General features: G+C 43.2%; 1 protein-coding gene across 1 annotated transcript in view; it reads left to right on the top strand.

The window, feature by feature from the left end:
- LOC140429417 (CMP-N-acetylneuraminate-poly-alpha-2,8-sialyltransferase-like) overlaps nucleotides 1-16,908 on the top strand; it is a 103,174-nt gene extending 86,266 nt beyond the window's left edge. Inside the window, exons 5-6 of the mRNA XM_072516368.1 lie at nucleotides 12,983-13,327; nucleotides 16,147-16,908. Of these exons, the coding sequence (XP_072372469.1) occupies nucleotides 12,983-13,259 (277 nt within the window). The 3' untranslated portion in view covers nucleotides 13,260-13,327; nucleotides 16,147-16,908. The remainder of the gene's footprint in view (nucleotides 1-12,982; nucleotides 13,328-16,146) is intronic.
- Nucleotides 16,909-17,250: the final 342 nt, after the last annotated feature.

Below are 17,250 nucleotides of genomic sequence, written 5' to 3'. Positions count from 1 at the left end.
ATGACCCCAGGAACATGAGTCATGGTACCATGTGAAAATTATCTTCGCTGTCTCCATCTGGAGTCCTTGGCCGGGATTCACCGATATCGCGGCCAAACATTGACACCGGCATCAAAACCGGCGCGAGCGACGCCGTCGTCAACGGGCCTCCAGGCCCAGAAAATCCTCCTCTTCTTTGGGGGCTAGAACGGCGCCGGAGTGCTGTGTGCTGCTCCAGCACCAAAAGCCGGTCCTACACGGCCGGCGCGGGTCCGCACATTCGCGCCACAGAAGGCGCGGGTCCGCGCTGACGCATGCACGTGGTTGTCGTCTCCGCACTGGCCCCCGGGCAACATGGCGGAGCCCTACAGGGGCCGGCGCGGAGGAACATAGGACCCCCCTCCCCGGAATGAGCACGCCCGCCGATCGGTAGCCCCCGATCACGGGCCTGGCCACCGTGGAGGCCCCCCCCCCCCCCCAGGACGGCCCCCACAGTGAAAACGCCGAGGTCCTGCCGGGTAGGACCATATGTAAACCACGCCGGCGAAACTCGGCAGGCACTTGGCCCGTCGAGAGCAGAGAATCACCGCGGGGCCAACTTTCAACGGGTGCCACGCCGACCGCTTGGGAGCGATTGCCGCCGATTCTCCGGTCGCCGGAGAATCGATGGCCTGGTGTCGGGATTCTCGCACGCCCCCCCCCCCCCTCGGCGATTCTTCAACCCGGCGCGGACTCGGAGAATCCTGGCCCTTGAGTCGACAGGGTTTACAATGCTCCTTGTTCTGGGGCCTTGTTATCACTTCTTTGTGAATGCATCCCTTAATCCCACATGTCTTTTTTCCATTTAAGACTCTGGACCATCTGCTAATATCTGCTACTATTATCTCACTGATCATTCCTTCTGCTTGTAATTGTTTCTGTTGTTTTTACCAGCTTGCGACTTACCCAGCTAATTATGTTCAGGAATGTGGCTAACTCAGCTAACAGCCATTTTGTGTTTTTAGTAACTGGGTTCTTGTCAACATGGCTGTTAACATAGTGGAGCCTTTCTGATCATATAGCGATTCTTAGAATATATTACACACATTCGGGTTTATGCAATGTCTATTCCTACAAAAATGCTCCTGTACAGGTTCCCTTGTCTAAAACCCTCCTTCTAAATCTGTCTTAAGCAACTATACTACAAGGCAGTTTGTTATAACTGTTGTTTACTTAAATATTGTTGGTAATTGAGATTCCCATCTTTTTCACCTATTCCTGGAATTCCAGATTTGGTTGCGTTCCCAATTTCTGTTTTCAAGATTAAGCACTGCTGCTTCATTTGACATCTGTGATCAAAGAAAAAGTATAGCGTTTGTTGAATCGCTGCAATTGATCGGTGTCACGTATCTAGAGAAGGCAGAGCAAAGGAAAACTCAAAGATAATCAATTGCCACTTATTAGCATAAATAATGGAAGACTTCAGATTTCAAGAGCAGGAATGCACAGGCCAGACATCAGAATGTCATAATTTTTGTAAACTAGCACAGTGGCTCAGTGGATAGCACTGCTGCCTCACGGCGCCGAGGTCCCATGTTTGATCCTGTCTCTGGGTCACTGTCCGTGTGGAGTTTGCACATTCACCCCCACAACCCAAAGATGTGCAGGGTAGGTGGATTGGCCACACTAAATTGCCCCTTAATTGGAAAAAATGAAATGGGCACTCTATATTTTTAAAAAAATATTTGTAATGTTAGTTTTAATGCTCATTAGTTTAAATAGAGACCTTTGTGCTGTGCTCCTCGAATGGATAACATCACTGCACCTGGAGAATGCTGAATTTGCTATTTCATTTAAAGTTGAGATGCGGGGCCACAGGTGTTACTATTCGTTGAAAGTTGAGTCCTAAAGCAGTTAGAATTCTTGCCATCTTGTTAGCAATCTAGCATTAAATTTGAGTAGCTATCTATAGATGTATATCAATCAGTCAATCTTATTAAGGGCAGCCCAATAGCAAGGTGACAAAACACAAGGGCAGCACGATAGCACAGTGGGTAGCACTGTTGCTTCACAGCTCCAGGGTCCCAGGTTCGATTGCTGGCTTGGGTCACTGTCTGTGCTGAGTCTACACGTTCTCCCTGTGTCTGCGTGGGTTTACTCCGGGTGCTCCGGTTTCTTCCCACAAGTCCCAGAAGACGTGATGTTAGGTAATTTGAACATTCTGTATCCTCCCTCTGTGTACCCAAACAGGCGACGGAATGTGGCGACTGGGGGCTTTGTACAGTAACTTCATTGCAGTGTTAATGTAAGCTTAATTGTGACAATAAAAATTATTATTATAGCTAAGTCTGTTCTTTGGAATCCATACCTGACCAACATTAAACTTATTGACACTCTACTGGAGTATGCTCCGAGTCAGGACAAAGAGGCCAGAGCAGAGAAAGGCAAAGGAACCAAGCCTCACATATTCTGAGCTGATAGATTGACCGTCAACATAATCTTCTCCACATACTAGCTACAAGAGAAGTGTAGGTAACAGGGTTTATCTCTTTACCTTACTTTCATAAATCTCACTGAGGTGTTCAACATTGTCAGCAGAGCAGGTCTCTACAAGTCTAATAACCTTCACAAGACCCATGGGGCCGACCCAATTGATCTCCCCATGGGGCTCATAGAATACGTGCTCCCTCCACTGATTGGCGGGGGCCTATCAGCTGGGGCTCGTGAAACCAACACTAAAAAGCCAGCCTGGATTGGGGCGGCATGGCTTGTCGTTCTGGTTGGAATTTTGTGCTGTATGCCACATTACGGCCATTTCTTTAGACTAGAAAATAAACCTATGTTTAGTTCACCTTCTCGGGCCTCCTGAAGATTTAATAGCACATAGTTGACCAGAGTATCATTGTTCTCATACTGATTAATGGTTCTCCAATATTCGCTGTGCTTTGGTAATCCTTAGGCTCAGGTGCTGGATCCCCGTGGAAATTTTCCGGTGCGTTTGTTGTTCAATGACTGAGACATCAGTCCCTGGATCTATTTCCATATCCAGGGGGTGGCCATTCACCTGAATGGTTACCCTGATGGAGCTGCTTTCGGAGCCGTAATTCAACTTAGTTGAATACAATCATCCTCATCGGGCTGGGCTAAGTGTAGAGCTCTGGCCCAGGGCAGTTGTGTTATCCGACCAGGGCAATGCACTCGCTGTTGATTTTGCCATTCCTGGCCCCCTGTGGATCCTGCGAGCACAAGTGCAGCACCGTAGCGACTGTCATTGGGCTACGGTAGCTCTTGGCCAATGGGTCCGACCACAACATTGCTCAAGTGATGATTGAGTCCCATAAGCCGGAATGTGGGGCAGCTAATGCTATGTATAACCATCTACATGGAGCCCTGGAGTTCCTGGACTCCCATTTCTGTATTTTCACACAAGAGATATAGTTCTATGGCCCTTTTTAGGTCCAAGGAAGGATCTGCCAACAACTTACGTTTGGGCGCCATGTTGTTAATGCCTCACACTAGGTGGTCTCGCAACATCTCTGCTGGGAGGGATGGCCGCATGCTTGGACAGTTTGCAAAGGCGTGCCAGGAATTCTGTGACCGATGCCCCCGGCCATATTGAACTGCTACCTCTGCACGATCACCGATATTTTGGGATTTAATGGTCTCGAACAAGCGCTGCCAGCTCATTAAAGGTCTTCGAATCTGGGGCTGCCGGGTAGGTAAGACTTTTGACCACACTTGAGGTTGGGACTCCGCAGGCATTCAGGAGTATTACCTTTTGCCGGTTGTCTCCTACAATAGCATTCGACTGGAGGAAATACCACATCCATTCAGTATACTACGCCCAATCTTCCACGCCTACATCAAAGGCCTCAAGCCTGCCAAAAAGCGGTATTTTTAAATTCTCTCTGACCTCGCCCTCGCGCTGAGGAATTTAAATGTGGTCTGGATGTCCAGAATCGCAGCTGTTTTCCTCATCGCCAGTATAAAATCTTTAGGAGACCCGAGAATAGGCCTCCGCCCATTAGTGAGGGAACTCGTATTCCATGAGATCCACGAGGAGATCAATTGGTTCATCTCCTTGGGTCTTGTGAGGGTTATTACAACAATGTTTTGGGGGAAAATTGGCCATCCAGCAAAGCTCCTCAGTCTCATCCCTCTTTCCATGACAATATACATTGCACTGTCCAGCTTGATGGCTCCACTTCCAACAGTTTCAGAGTGAAGAATGGAGTGAAACAGGGCTGTGTCCTCGCCCCCACTCTGTTTGACATCTTCTTCTCCATGAATGGGGCAATTCTCTCAAAGGCAGAGCCCTCACATTTGTTAGCATTTATCAAATAGAGGCAGCTTTGTTGGCTCAGTCACAGCTGCAGCATGGAAGATGATAGTGTACTCTGGACCTTCTATACGGTGAGGTAGCCAGAGCTGACTGATCAGCACTACACCCAATGCCATGGACTTCAAGGACTCTAGCAAGCATGCCATGAAGGCCCTACATCATATCAATTATCATTCCTGGGATTCACTGACTGATGACAGAGCAAAATGGCAACACCTCCAGTAGGCTGACATGCACCATCACGATGGCCAGTGGCTACAGACTTGGCAGCAGATGCCAGCATCAAAAACAACAACCCACAACAACACTTATAGGAATTTCATGTGTGGCACTTTTGGCAGAACTTGCTGCTCAAGGGTTTGCCTCTTCAGCCGTCAGCAATGGTGCAGCATATGAAGACACCCTATCTAAAATGGAATGCTTGCTGCTTGTCCATCATCTTTTTTAGATGGTAGGATGCTGACAGGACAGATAGTTCATACTGATTTTTTGTTTGCAATTCCCTCTCAAAGGCTACTCTATCTTAAAAGATAAAACATTATAAATCTTCCAACCTGAGGCATAATTTCAAGAGTTCTGCTATCTTATGAGATCCTGTGGCAAGCACATCATTTCAAGTCTGATAGCTCAGCTATTACTGTAGAAAATACAGGATTTGAGGAAAATAAAACCTTCACTAACCAATAAAGTCAGTATAAATAATGCCACATAGGTTTCAGCTGTACAGATGACAAATGTTAAGTGTTCAGCACACAAACAATTAATTCTAATCAGTTTTGTATTTTGAGTCCCTTGATCAGAGGTTTTAAATATTTCTTAACTGAAAAAAGAATTGCTTCATAACACAGAATAAGTATTTTATTGTTATGTTTCTGGGACTCCTTCACTGATGCAATCTTCTATATCGGTTTCGTTCTCATAATGTTCCGCAAATACAACTTGTTTCTCCATTAAATAGCCAGTGACCAAAACCAAAATTAACAAGGATATCGCCTGGGTCAATGAATTGAGTCGGCCAAATTAAGTCAGGATTTAAAATGAATAAGTGGAGGGCAGCATGGTGGCGCAGTGGATTAGCCCTGCTGCCTCACGGCGCCAAGGTCCCAGGGTCGATCCCAGCTATGGGTCACTGTCTGCGTGGAGTTTGCACATTCTCCCCGTGTTTGCGTGGGTTTCGCCCCCACAACCCAAAGATGTGCAGTCTAGGTGGATTGGCCACGCTAAATTGCCCCTTAATTGGAAACAAAATGAATTGGGTACTCTAAATTTATTTTTAAAAAATGAATAAGTTGATGCATACTTTTAACACGGAAAAGGTGAACACGCATGTTAATATAAAATGTGTAACTGCAAACCTTGATATCAAGTATTTATCAACTGCTTCGTGCTTTTATTTAGTGAACCAGGCTCATTGTAGCATAAGTTGTTCAAGTGGAAGAGATTTGCAATATCGTCTTCCTGTTCTTCAATGTTTTGATGTTTATAGCATGGGGAGAATCAGAACATCAGTGGCAATGTCAGAATAACTCTGCAAGGAAAGGGTTTGCATTTAATATTGCCTTAAAGTCACTTTAGAAATGTTACCATTCCTCTTGCTGAGCGTCTCCAGTGACTGGGAAAGCCAATGGAGGCAAATTTCTGAAAATCGCATTGTTGCCTTGAGTGGACTGACACATGGTTGGAATGAAAAGGCAAACGCAGTGTTCATCCCTGTATGACACTGGTAGGAAACAAGACCATGTTGCAAGCTAGCCTCTGGAAGCATATGCTTGCAGGATCTTAGATACTTGCTGAGGAAGAACACTGTTTAGTCCATATTAATTTATTAATCAGGGAGTTCCTATCACCCTTCCATACTGCATTGAATTGTTCCTTAAATAACTCCCACAATTTTACTTTCATGGCTCTTTCTGAACATTTATACAACATTGATCATAGAATCATTTATGGCACAGAAGGAGGCCATTCACCATGCCTATGTCAGTTTTGATGAGTGATCCAGTCAGTCCCACTCACCTGCCTGGTCCCCTTTGCGCCGTAAAGTTTAATTCCTACATATGCACATCCAATTTCCTTTTGAAATTATTGATTATCTCTGCTTCTACCACCCTTATGGGAAGAGAGTTCCATTACCACTCGCAATATTCTTCCTCACAATCCCTTCGATTCTTGTCCCAAATTTTGAGCTTGTGTCCCCTAGTCCTTGTTCCATATGCTAATAGGAACTGTTTTTCCTTGACTACTATACCCAAACTTATCTTGTAGACCTCTATCAGGGACTGAACTCTCCAGTCCCCCAGCCGCTATTTCTCATGATGCAGCTGGCCCAATCTGAGGCCTGTCAGCTCGGACGCAATGGGATTTCCCATTGAAGCAACCCAACGCCACCAGGGAATCTGCAGGCAGGGGTGCACTGCCAGAATATTCAGGGACTTCCAAACGTCAGAGAATTTCGGCCCAAATTTCCCTTCGATCTCATTTGCTCCAAGGAGAACAAACGTCTCCGACCTAAACTTGTAGCTAAAATCACTCTTTACATCTGCAGGAATTTCCTGATGTTAGTCTTAAACTGTCACTAAAATGCCTCCTTATCCTCCTCCTATATTTTAATTTGAAGAAATGCAGTATTCTAAGTTAACTTTTTCTATACTCTTTAGAAATCCTGCATATTGTTTAGGAAATCACCCATCAAAGCCCCCGGTTTCTTTATCTTTTCTCCTAACTCAGACTCCTGACACTAGTATACAACCATTGATGAATGGTTGTTCAGCGGAGGACAAGCTGCCCAAAGGGAGTTGGGAGGGAAGTGCTCTCAACAGGAGGCTACATCCACACAGGGTCTTCAGGAAACAATTTTCCTTCCTCACTCGAAGCAAGGAATAATGGCCTCATCACTGATCAATGCACTTGCAATGAAACCCAGCCAAGCCTCCTTTTCATCCATCAGAAAAAGTTTTCATTCGCATGAAGAATGTAGGAGATCAAAGTGAGATAATTTCAGAGTTCTTAAGAGCCACTGAAATAATGTTTCAGCAGCAGTTACTGTAGACTAATAATTTCATCTTTCTGTAATTATGAATCAATATAAACTCAGGTTTGTCAGAGGGATGATGTGGACAGATACAAAAATGATTATGTGTGGTAGCTCAAATTCATTTAGTGTTAATTGGAGATTTGATCAACAGCAAGCTGGGCAGACTAAACATTGATTGTACCGTTTCACTGTCATTAATGAAAGAAGCGTGGCAGAGTTAGAAGGAGATACATTTCCCTTCATGCTCTATTAAGGCCATTAAAATACAACAGCAGCAAAGTGCTCATGGAATCATTGAACTGGTAGTTGTTGAACCAGTGAGACTCCAGGAGTCTTACTAACAGGCTGCTCGGCAGACAGTAAAGAGCTGTTTTGATCCATCCAATATTGGCTTTTATTTTTTCCTCCAAGAATTCATTTTAAATTGTCTTCAATATTGTTTCATTTGTTGCTAACTCAGCTTAACCACAAAAGTGAGCATTGCAAATAACACCACTTTCCTCAGAAGCAGAGGGTAACATTTCCCGATCCTGAAGTGGTGGGGGCCAGAAAGACGGCATTTTCCTGGAGTCAGACCGTCATGTTGATCATCTGGCACCATCAGCCTGCCAACCTAATTGACGTTGGCACTACTGCAGCAGTCTGGGTATGGGATCATCACAGTCGGCAGCTTCGACCTCCAAAGCTGGAAGCGCTGGCAACAACGGCTGCGTTCTATGGCCAATCGCTGTGACCGGAGGGGATTCCCGAATGAGTGGAGGAGCCAGCCTGCTTGGCCCTCCGAAAACATATATTAATTATCAACCGTCAAAAGGGCGCCTCCATATGAAAATACCCTTGCATTCTCACACTGCCTCAGCAATGCTCAACTCTCCTAGTAGTTCGTCCGAGCTGACAGGCCTCAGATTGGGCCAGCTGCATCATGAGCTCACCCGCCATCCTTAATTAAATGGAAAGCTCAGCAGCAGCCAAACAGGAGGCTGCCTCTGGGCAAATCGTTCCCTGATCTGTCTCACTTGATGACTTTGGGGTCCCGAAGTCTGTAAGAAAATCTTCCCCAGTATTCATGAAGAAGTCTGGAAATTATTCAGATGTGATGGAAAGAATACAACTGATTCCACAGAGCTGAAATCAAAACTCAATTAGTGGAGACCTTGATGAAGATTTAGTTTTCTTGGTTCTTTGATTGTATACTTACATGCACAATTTCTACCTATCCATTGGAAATAAAAGCTTATAGGACTCAATTGGCAATTTCCTCTCTACCCCATAAGAAAACATAGTGGGTTGGATTTCACTGTAGATGTAGCTAACAGCATTGCCCATTATTTGCGTGTCCAAAGACAGCAGGACAGGTAAATAAGGTTGTTAAGAAGGCATTTGGGACACTTGCCTTTATTGACTGAGGCATAGAATATAATTGTCGTCAGGTTATTTTTGAACTGTATTGAATGCTGATTATGCCACAGCTGCAGCCCTGTGTGCAGTTCTGGTCCACTCTATTGGAAAAATGTGATTGCTCTAGAAAGGGTGCAAGGGAGATTCACCAGGATGTTGCCTGGGCTGGAACGTTATCGTTATGAAGAGAGAGACTAGCTGGGCTGGGGTTGTTTTGCTTCAAGCAGAGAAGGCTGATGGCGGACATGATCGAGGTGTATCAAACGATGAGGGCATAGATAGGAAGGAACTTTTCCCCTTAGTGGAGGGGTCAATAACCAGGCAAAGATTTAAGGTAAGGGGCAGGAGATTTAGAGGGGAGTTGAGAAGTATCTTTTTCACCTAGAGGGTGGTGGGAATCTGGAACTCTCTGTCTGAAAGGGTGGTAGAGGCGGGAACGCTCACAACATTTAAGAAGCATTTAGATGTGCCCTTGAAACTCCATAACATACAAGGCTATGGGCCAAGTGCTGGAAAATTGAATTAGAGATTTGTAAACTGTTAAGAGTAAGTAGGTGTAAAACTACTTACTACTTTTTTGGTGTAAAACTCTATGAATCTATTGTTTAAGTGTAATCAGTCAGCAACATTTTGCATTGCTCTTATTTACACTGCCTGGTTCAGACCCTTTGTGGTCTCAAGTTCCAGTGCTAGACCCCACTGAAAGTCTGTGGGCTCCCTAAATGAAAGAAATGCCTGGCACCATAGGTTGCATGTTTGTTCTGGGGTTGGGACCCCGGCATTGGATGCATATCAGGGTTCTGTACCCACATCATGTGATGCCTGGTGCCATTTGTAACATGCAGGTCAATTAGTGGTCAGTCTGGATGCTTACTGTCCAATTAAGGATGTTAGGCAGACTACTGAGGTTGGAGGACCCGTTGGAGGCCCTCCAGCATTGAAAGGTTGGCAGGCGCACCATCAGAGCTGGCAGTTCCCATATACCTCAGGATGGAGGTGCTCTCTGAAGTCTTCGTAAAAAATTGAAAGTAAAAAGAGGGCACATCTGTCAGGCTGTTTCTAAGAAGGGGATATTGTGGCCACAGCTGCAGCCATCTCATAGTTAAGGCCATGAGTGGAAGGTGGGGATGGGGAGGGTGGGGATGGTGTGTTCAAAACAGTAAATGGAGAATTTTGACTTCTGAAAGTTGCTGGGACCTTTATACCTACCTACTTTATAGCAGCTAATACAGTAAGAAAGGGAGCGTGGTTTCCATTCATCCAACTCTGCTGTCCTTGACTGAAGGCCTTGGGAACCCGTTGTGCTACACTTTTCTCATCCGGCCAAAGTTGGAAGGTCAGACAACAAAGGTGCAGTCCCCGACTAAGGTAGTGAAGAGGGAGCAGAGGGCAAATCCGACTGTGATTGCCACATTTTGGAAGCTCTCGCCCATGAAGTACACTTGAGTGAGAATAACAGAGAGTGAAATATGCTCAAAATAGTCAAATTCTCAGTCGGCTGGAAGAGGAGAGAAATTTAAGGATGACTGAAATTGAAGGGCGATTGCAGATGAAAACAAAAAGCAAATCAAATTCTGCCTTTTTAAAGAAGGACATTGAGCACAAAGGTAAGGAACTGATGATATATCTGTACAAAAGATTTGGGATCATGTTGATTTGTGGCACGGGTGGAAAGCTGGTGATTGTAGATCGGTTGGCACCATGCCCAGTTTTCCTTTTCATTGACAAGCTTGTTGGGCACCAGTAGGGTATTATTTGTAGTTTAAAGTACCCTAACAGAAGGGGTATTGAGGCAAAGGAATAGGTGCAAATTATATTCATTTGAATGATTTGGTGAGAGGTTACGATTATAATGAGAGATTTGAATAATTAGTGCTGCATTCACAGAAGAGAATGCCAAGGAGGTAATCTGTTCCTGCCAGTTAAGTGTCCTTCCTTTGTTACTTGTTGGGCAGCTTCCTATTGATATCTGCAGGCAGCCAGAATGGTGCACGACAGCAGATACTGGTAACTGAAGACAACTCTTTTACTAATTTACCATCCCGCTGTTTCTTTCTATTGGATCTTTTTGAGGACGAGAGGAGCCACATATCACTTTTTCCTCTGCCTTTTAATGGCACAAAAATGACTTTGGATCATTTTGCAGGCCGAGTATCCTGTCCCTGTCACTAACAGCAGGTTAGCAGCAGAAATACTGCTTATTCTTTACACTGATTTAATTATTCCTTACCTTTTCAACTTTGTTTCAAAATTTGAAAAATTTGTGGGCCCAGTTCTATGACGCGAGTGCATGTTGGCATCTCGGTTACTTTTTGTTCAACTGCTGTGGTTTAAGTATAAATATTAGGGGCTGTTTGCAAGAGTCCACTGCTAGCACAGGTCAAATGTAGAGTTAGAACAGTATGAACCCAACTCCCTTGACCCATGCTTGATGCTAGCAAGGCCCTGTGTCTATTACAGATTTTCACAAAATCCTATTTATTCTTTTGTTTCTCAGTGGTGTGTATTTTAATTGCATCTTTCCGCATTTCATTCTAAAAGCAATTTCTCTTCAATTACATTATCATCCAATGTATTTTTCCAATTAATCCTTTGTGATTTCTTGTCGCAGTATTAACATTTAATTTTCTGAAGTCTGACAGTTTAATCGTAATTGTCCTTAATTCTCTTCAGTAACTCTCATCCTGTATTATGATCATGTATCTAAATGCCGAGATTTAATGGTTTAATTACTTTCTTTCTAATTAGTAAATAATGGATTTGTTTGGTTCAAATTAAATAGATCTTATAATGCACATTAATCTATGTAAATATATTGTAAATAAAGCAATCTATAGAGATCAAGACTGTGATATAATTGGTGGATGCAGTGTGTGATGAAGAATCATTATCAAGTCTGAAACACCATTGTTGGTGAGTGTAAACACCCTGTGAATCTCAATAAAATAAAATGGTGGAACCAGATATTTACATTGAGCTTCATCTATCTCAGGTTAAGAAAATTAATCATCTCTAAGGCCATGACTACAGTTAAATAAAATAGAAAACACTGACACCCTTGAAATCATATGAATCATCAACTGTTTAGCTAACTGATCTCTGCAGGGGTCTCACTACTGCACTTAATTAAAAGTTAACAAAACTGCATGTTACTGTAGGCAAAACCATCCCAAAAATCAAATCTGACTGTCTTTTATCTTACCTGCTAAATATTGTTCATCTTTCTGTACAGTCTTCATATTCAATTTGATCACCTTGTGAAGAAGTTAACCCTGTAGATTTCCATAGCTTTCCCAGAGAATATTGAGCACAGAGAATAAGTAAACCTTACCACATGATCTGTGTGCAACTCATTTTAAGAAGTCTTACAACACCAGGTTAAAGTCCAACAGGTTTGTTTCGATGTCACTAGCTTACGGAGCGCTGCTCCTTCCTCAGGTGAATGAAGAGGTATGTTCCAGAAACATATGTAGACAGAATCAAAGTTGCCAGACAATGCTTGGAATACGAGCATCAGCAGGTGATTAAATCTTTACAGATTTAATCTATATATATAAATTTCTTACTGTGCTCACCCCAGTCCAACGCCGGCATCTCCACGTCATGGCAACTCATTTTAGGAAGTGTTGGTGGATTTAGCAGACTGAATGTTGAAGCTTGACGCTGAGGACAGTCACTCTGTACAGTATCAGCTAGCAATGCAGCCAAAGAGATCCTGGTAATGGGAGATTTAAATCGCTTCCATGGGCCAGCTGGAGCAGGGTTGCCCTTTTGGTCCCCACAAAAAGGTCTGCTGCTGGCCTGGGCTGGGCACGCTCGCCAACTCTTCCCCCCTTCCAAGGGTTTATACCAGCACATAGAACTGATGTCCCAACCAGCTGGTACTGCTGTGACCCAAACTAGTGAACTATGATGTAACACCCATTCAGTGTCTGAAGTTTGGTTGTAGGGTTCATTGCGGTAGCCTCAATATTGCAGCTGGAAAAGGCAGCCTCCCAGGCAATATGCTGGTTTAGCCTCCCAGAAACCAAGGTCAATCCCAGGATGTGCCATGTAAATGCAGTCAATATCTGGAGGTATTTGATTGCGTCATTATAACTTAGTGGTTACCATAGATGGGTAGGTGGAGTTCAGCATGTCACTGTTGTATGCTATTATGTTTTTGTTTGGAATCTACTTGCCGTTTTGAAATTGTAATACAAAGGAGGTTACTCTGAACTTATCAATACCACTGCATGTTTTTCTTCCAGATACTGGCTGACAAACAAGATTTACATCAAGCGACCAAGCACAGGCTTACTGATGTATACACTTTCAACTCGATTCTGTGATGAGATCCACCTTTACGGATACTGGCCTTTCCCAAAAGATTCAAAGGGGACACCAGTTAAATATCACTACTATGACAACTTAAAGTACAGATATTTTTCTAATGCTGGACCACACCGAATGCCACTGGAGTTCAAAACATTAAAATCTTTACACGACAAAGGAGCTCTGAAACTAACAACAGGGAAATGTGTGTAACCCTAGACTCCAAAGCTGAAAAGCAGAGTTGGTGCGATATTTGCACACTGTAGATTTTATGTGAAAAGGTAACTCCTTGGTGATAATTGCAACAGTGCTGTAAAGTACCCATTGCCCAGTTACTTTTACAGCCTCAGATTGTTGTGATGAAATAATATAATCTCACTGTTAGGAGCAAAGATCAAACAGTGATGTGTTAAAAATGATTAAATATTGATTGACAGAATGGTTCAGGTCTGTGAGCACTGTCACCATCAGTAGGGATCTGCATTTATTGTAGCCGCCGAAGTCCTGAGGACTAATCAGACTTGGTGTTAACTCGAGGTCAGTATTTGTCTTGAGAAGCTATCTCAGCAAGCAATCAATGCCAAAGTGCTTTCTGAGTGTAACACGACTGAGTCATAGATACACTGTTATTGTCTGCATATGTGAATCAGCCAAGGGTTATCAGTTATAAAAATTAAAAGGCCATGAGAGGACTGAAGGTCTGATAGCACCCCAGCTCGGTGTTGTTGGTAGTTTTATAGCTCAATGAATGTAAAGAAGTTGTCTTATGTGGTGTGCTGAATGTGAACTGTAAAAAGTTAAAGGTGCCCTTTCTGCTGGTACCAAAGATCTTTATATACTGACCATGTTAGAAGTTGCTTGTAAGGACTGACATTTTGGAAATTATAGGGTAAAGTGTTTTGTGCAATTACTACATTTGTGGTTTCAGCAGGAGGAATCTGGAGAAAAAGGAAGATTGGACAGAGTAAAAAGCACAAGTCTTATTTAAATAAAAGCACAGATTACCAGGTCCTTAAAACACGGGGAATTCTACTCTAATTTTTTTAAATAAAATTGGTACATTTGAAAAGTTCACTCACTAACACGTTCCTCTACTAAATGTTCTGAATCCAAGCTGAGTGGAAAAATCATACTTCTTACCTTGCAATTTCCCATTCACCACGCAGCCTGCATCAGCACCATTTCTCCTTTCTGTAAATATTATGTAATGTATATTCTGAGGTAACATTGTAAATGTTCTGCTTCCTTTTAAATTATTTGTTCATGCAATTCTTTAAAATCTACCCAGGAGGATCCCAGGTTAATTGTGCCTGATTCATTCCAGTTCCTAATGTTGAAGTTGGTTTCCTGACTGCACAATACCAAACAGAACTGCGGTTGCCACAAAGCCCTGCCTGCAGACCTGGGAAATGGCAGGAGTGACTCAGGACCTTCCCAGACTTGGAGCCCTACAACATTTAATTTTATTTCTGTAGATTGTCTTCTGCAAATGTTGGAATAGAACCACAGTATCTGGTCTCTTGGAATGCCACTGAGCTACACTGCTGTTGCTCCTTTGAAAATATGTACACTGGAAACTTCTAGAGACAGTTATACATACATTAGCTGAGTCGTTTACATTCCCACTGGTTGATGTGAAAATACAAAAGAGTTGTAAGCAACTGAACTGCCTGGAAACTTCTGCACAGCTTTTAAAAACAAATTTGAACAGACTGGACGATGAACAGACAAGTGAGGAATGATGCTTGGCTCTTTTCACTTTCAAATAATTTCACTGTCTGTCTTAGCAATTTTTTTTCCTTGAACAGAATATTGACTATTTTAAAACCATCTGTACAGAGAAGGCAGCAGGATGGAGAATCAAACCAGAGACTAGGAATGTACAGTTTTATGCCATTCAGGCCTCTTGAGCCATTCAGCAAGGTGAACAGGCCCCAAAGTATGAATGCCACTAACTGATGAGAAGTGGCATTGACACTGTTTATCAACTCTTTCATCCCCAGACCACGGAGCAGTGCCACACAAATTCCACAACCTTAACTAGTCAGGAAAAAAAACTGTTTCAAACCGCCCCCTTTTCCTATCACCCTCTTAATACAGCATTTGCCCAATGAATCCTTCACACTGCTGTCTTGTTAAGGGGCTTCAGCTTGTACTATGGCTATCCAGCTCCTCTCACTGGAATTGCATGTCAAACTTTCAAACCGCTCCCTCAACTTTAACAGCCTCATATTCCCAAATTTCTTACTTCACCTTTTCCATACTGCATGCCGCACGATGTTCAATTGCTAGCCTTTTTTCGGCACTCACTCTCTATCATAGGGCACTGGGACAGAGAGGGGAGAGGAGAGAATGTACTTCTCTTAATTGTGGTACATCATGACCTTCAAGGAGAAGACATGCAGTTCTTGCCTTGCAAAATGTTCAGCATGGCTGCATCTAACTGACACCAGGTCACTGAGCACCTTGCACTGTCATGTTGGTGCCCAATGTGGAGCACCAATTGACGAATGCAGACAAAATTGAATACTCACTGCCAGTTGAATTAATACAAGTTTATTATAGCTATGTGCTTATTTAAACAGTTACAAAAGTTTCAAGACTCACGACTTGAAAAATATACTCCCCCAATGGAGAGCACTTGGCCAGTTTTCTCAGGAGGTGTGCGTTGTGAGCCTTCAAAATCAGGTCTGATTGTATGATGGTTGATCCCTGGGGCTATCACTAACAAAATCTCGGTGGTGCTATGTATTATAAGGTTTCAGTTCTTAGTTTATATTTAATTCATATAAACATCCCGGAGCACACATAGGCCTCATTCATCCTAGTTGTTCAACCCGTTCCCAGAAAGGTTGTTCTGATGAGAAGCAATTAGTTTCACACAGACAAGTCTGTTGGCATCTTCACCATCTTGCTTCACGGCCCAATGTTAGCCATTGACCTCTTTTAGCATCAGGCCTTATGGCAGAAAATTAGCAAATGTTCCACTCAGCAGTCACCATGCCATCACACTGAAGCACCAGCTTCCACAACATTCTCTGTCTAAATCCCAAGAGGGTGGTGCTCACATATTCTTAGCTTCTGTCCTCCTTTCCTGCAGATCCACAACAGCAATGGACACAGGAGGTAGAAGAGGAAGATGATGGGAAGAGGATGAGGAGCAAGCCAACTAGCAGTCAGAACTGCAGAGTATTGCAATTCCTCAGGACAACAGCACATAGCAGATCTCCAGCTAATCCCTCGTAGCATTACACCAATGGAACATAGGAGGTACTGCCAAGCTGGCATGAAGGCCATCAGTCATATGAGTCTTCTGTACAGCATGTGCAGCTAACCACTTCCAATAACTCGGACCCTCAAACAAGCTGCTGTAAAAAAAAAAATGTTCTGCCTGCAGAAATCTATATTCCGAGATCTCCAGGCTGTTTTGTGTCAGGAACTTCTTGCTTCCACCTTCAGCAGCTGGACATGGAAGTTTCTGGAAGAAATCAGAAATGAGTCAATGAAAAAGGTTGGTTGTGACCTATACTGTCAAAGTGACCAAATGTGGGATAAATTTAATATCATAGAGTAAGAAGCATTCTCATAGATTCTTGTAGTTCGTTACCGATACATTGGTAATGACCATACTTGAAAATGTTGAGGAAAGTACTTAGTCCAGCTAAAAGGACAAACATGGCTTGTTCCACAGTTGTGTACTGCCTTCTGCAATGCGAGTGACCTAACTGTGAGAAATTCTTCATCTTTGCAGGTTCATGTCCTTTTTTACCGATGTTTCATTCATGATTCCTGGAAGTTTTATTACATTTGTTTGCAACTCTGTAATAAAGTAAATAAAGGTTTATGAGGGTTTACTATCAAACATCTCAAATGTTCAGCATTTGTCTTTCAAATTTCCTCTCTCCCTCTCTCCCTTCCAGAGTGGTCAGGAATGATTTTCACTGGTGTGGATGGAAAATGAGTAGTTATGGATTCACCACAAGTATATTGTGCTCGATGAGACTTTCTTAATAAGCAACCAATCTACAGTCACCGAATTTACAACCATGACAAAAATGAGGGCAACATCTATTTGCTCCTTGCTGAAAAACAATTCCATTTTCAAGATACTATCCAGTATCTTAGACCACAGACTATAAGACATAGGAGCAGAATTAGGCCATTCAGCCCATCGAGTCTGCTCTGCCATTCAATCATGTTTCTC

The sequence above is a fragment of the Scyliorhinus torazame genome, chromosome 9 (genome assembly GCF_047496885.1).
Source record: "Scyliorhinus torazame isolate Kashiwa2021f chromosome 9, sScyTor2.1, whole genome shotgun sequence".
Taxonomy (NCBI): Eukaryota; Metazoa; Chordata; class Chondrichthyes; order Carcharhiniformes; family Scyliorhinidae; genus Scyliorhinus; species Scyliorhinus torazame.
This window is presented reverse-complemented; position numbering and strand designations above follow the sequence as displayed.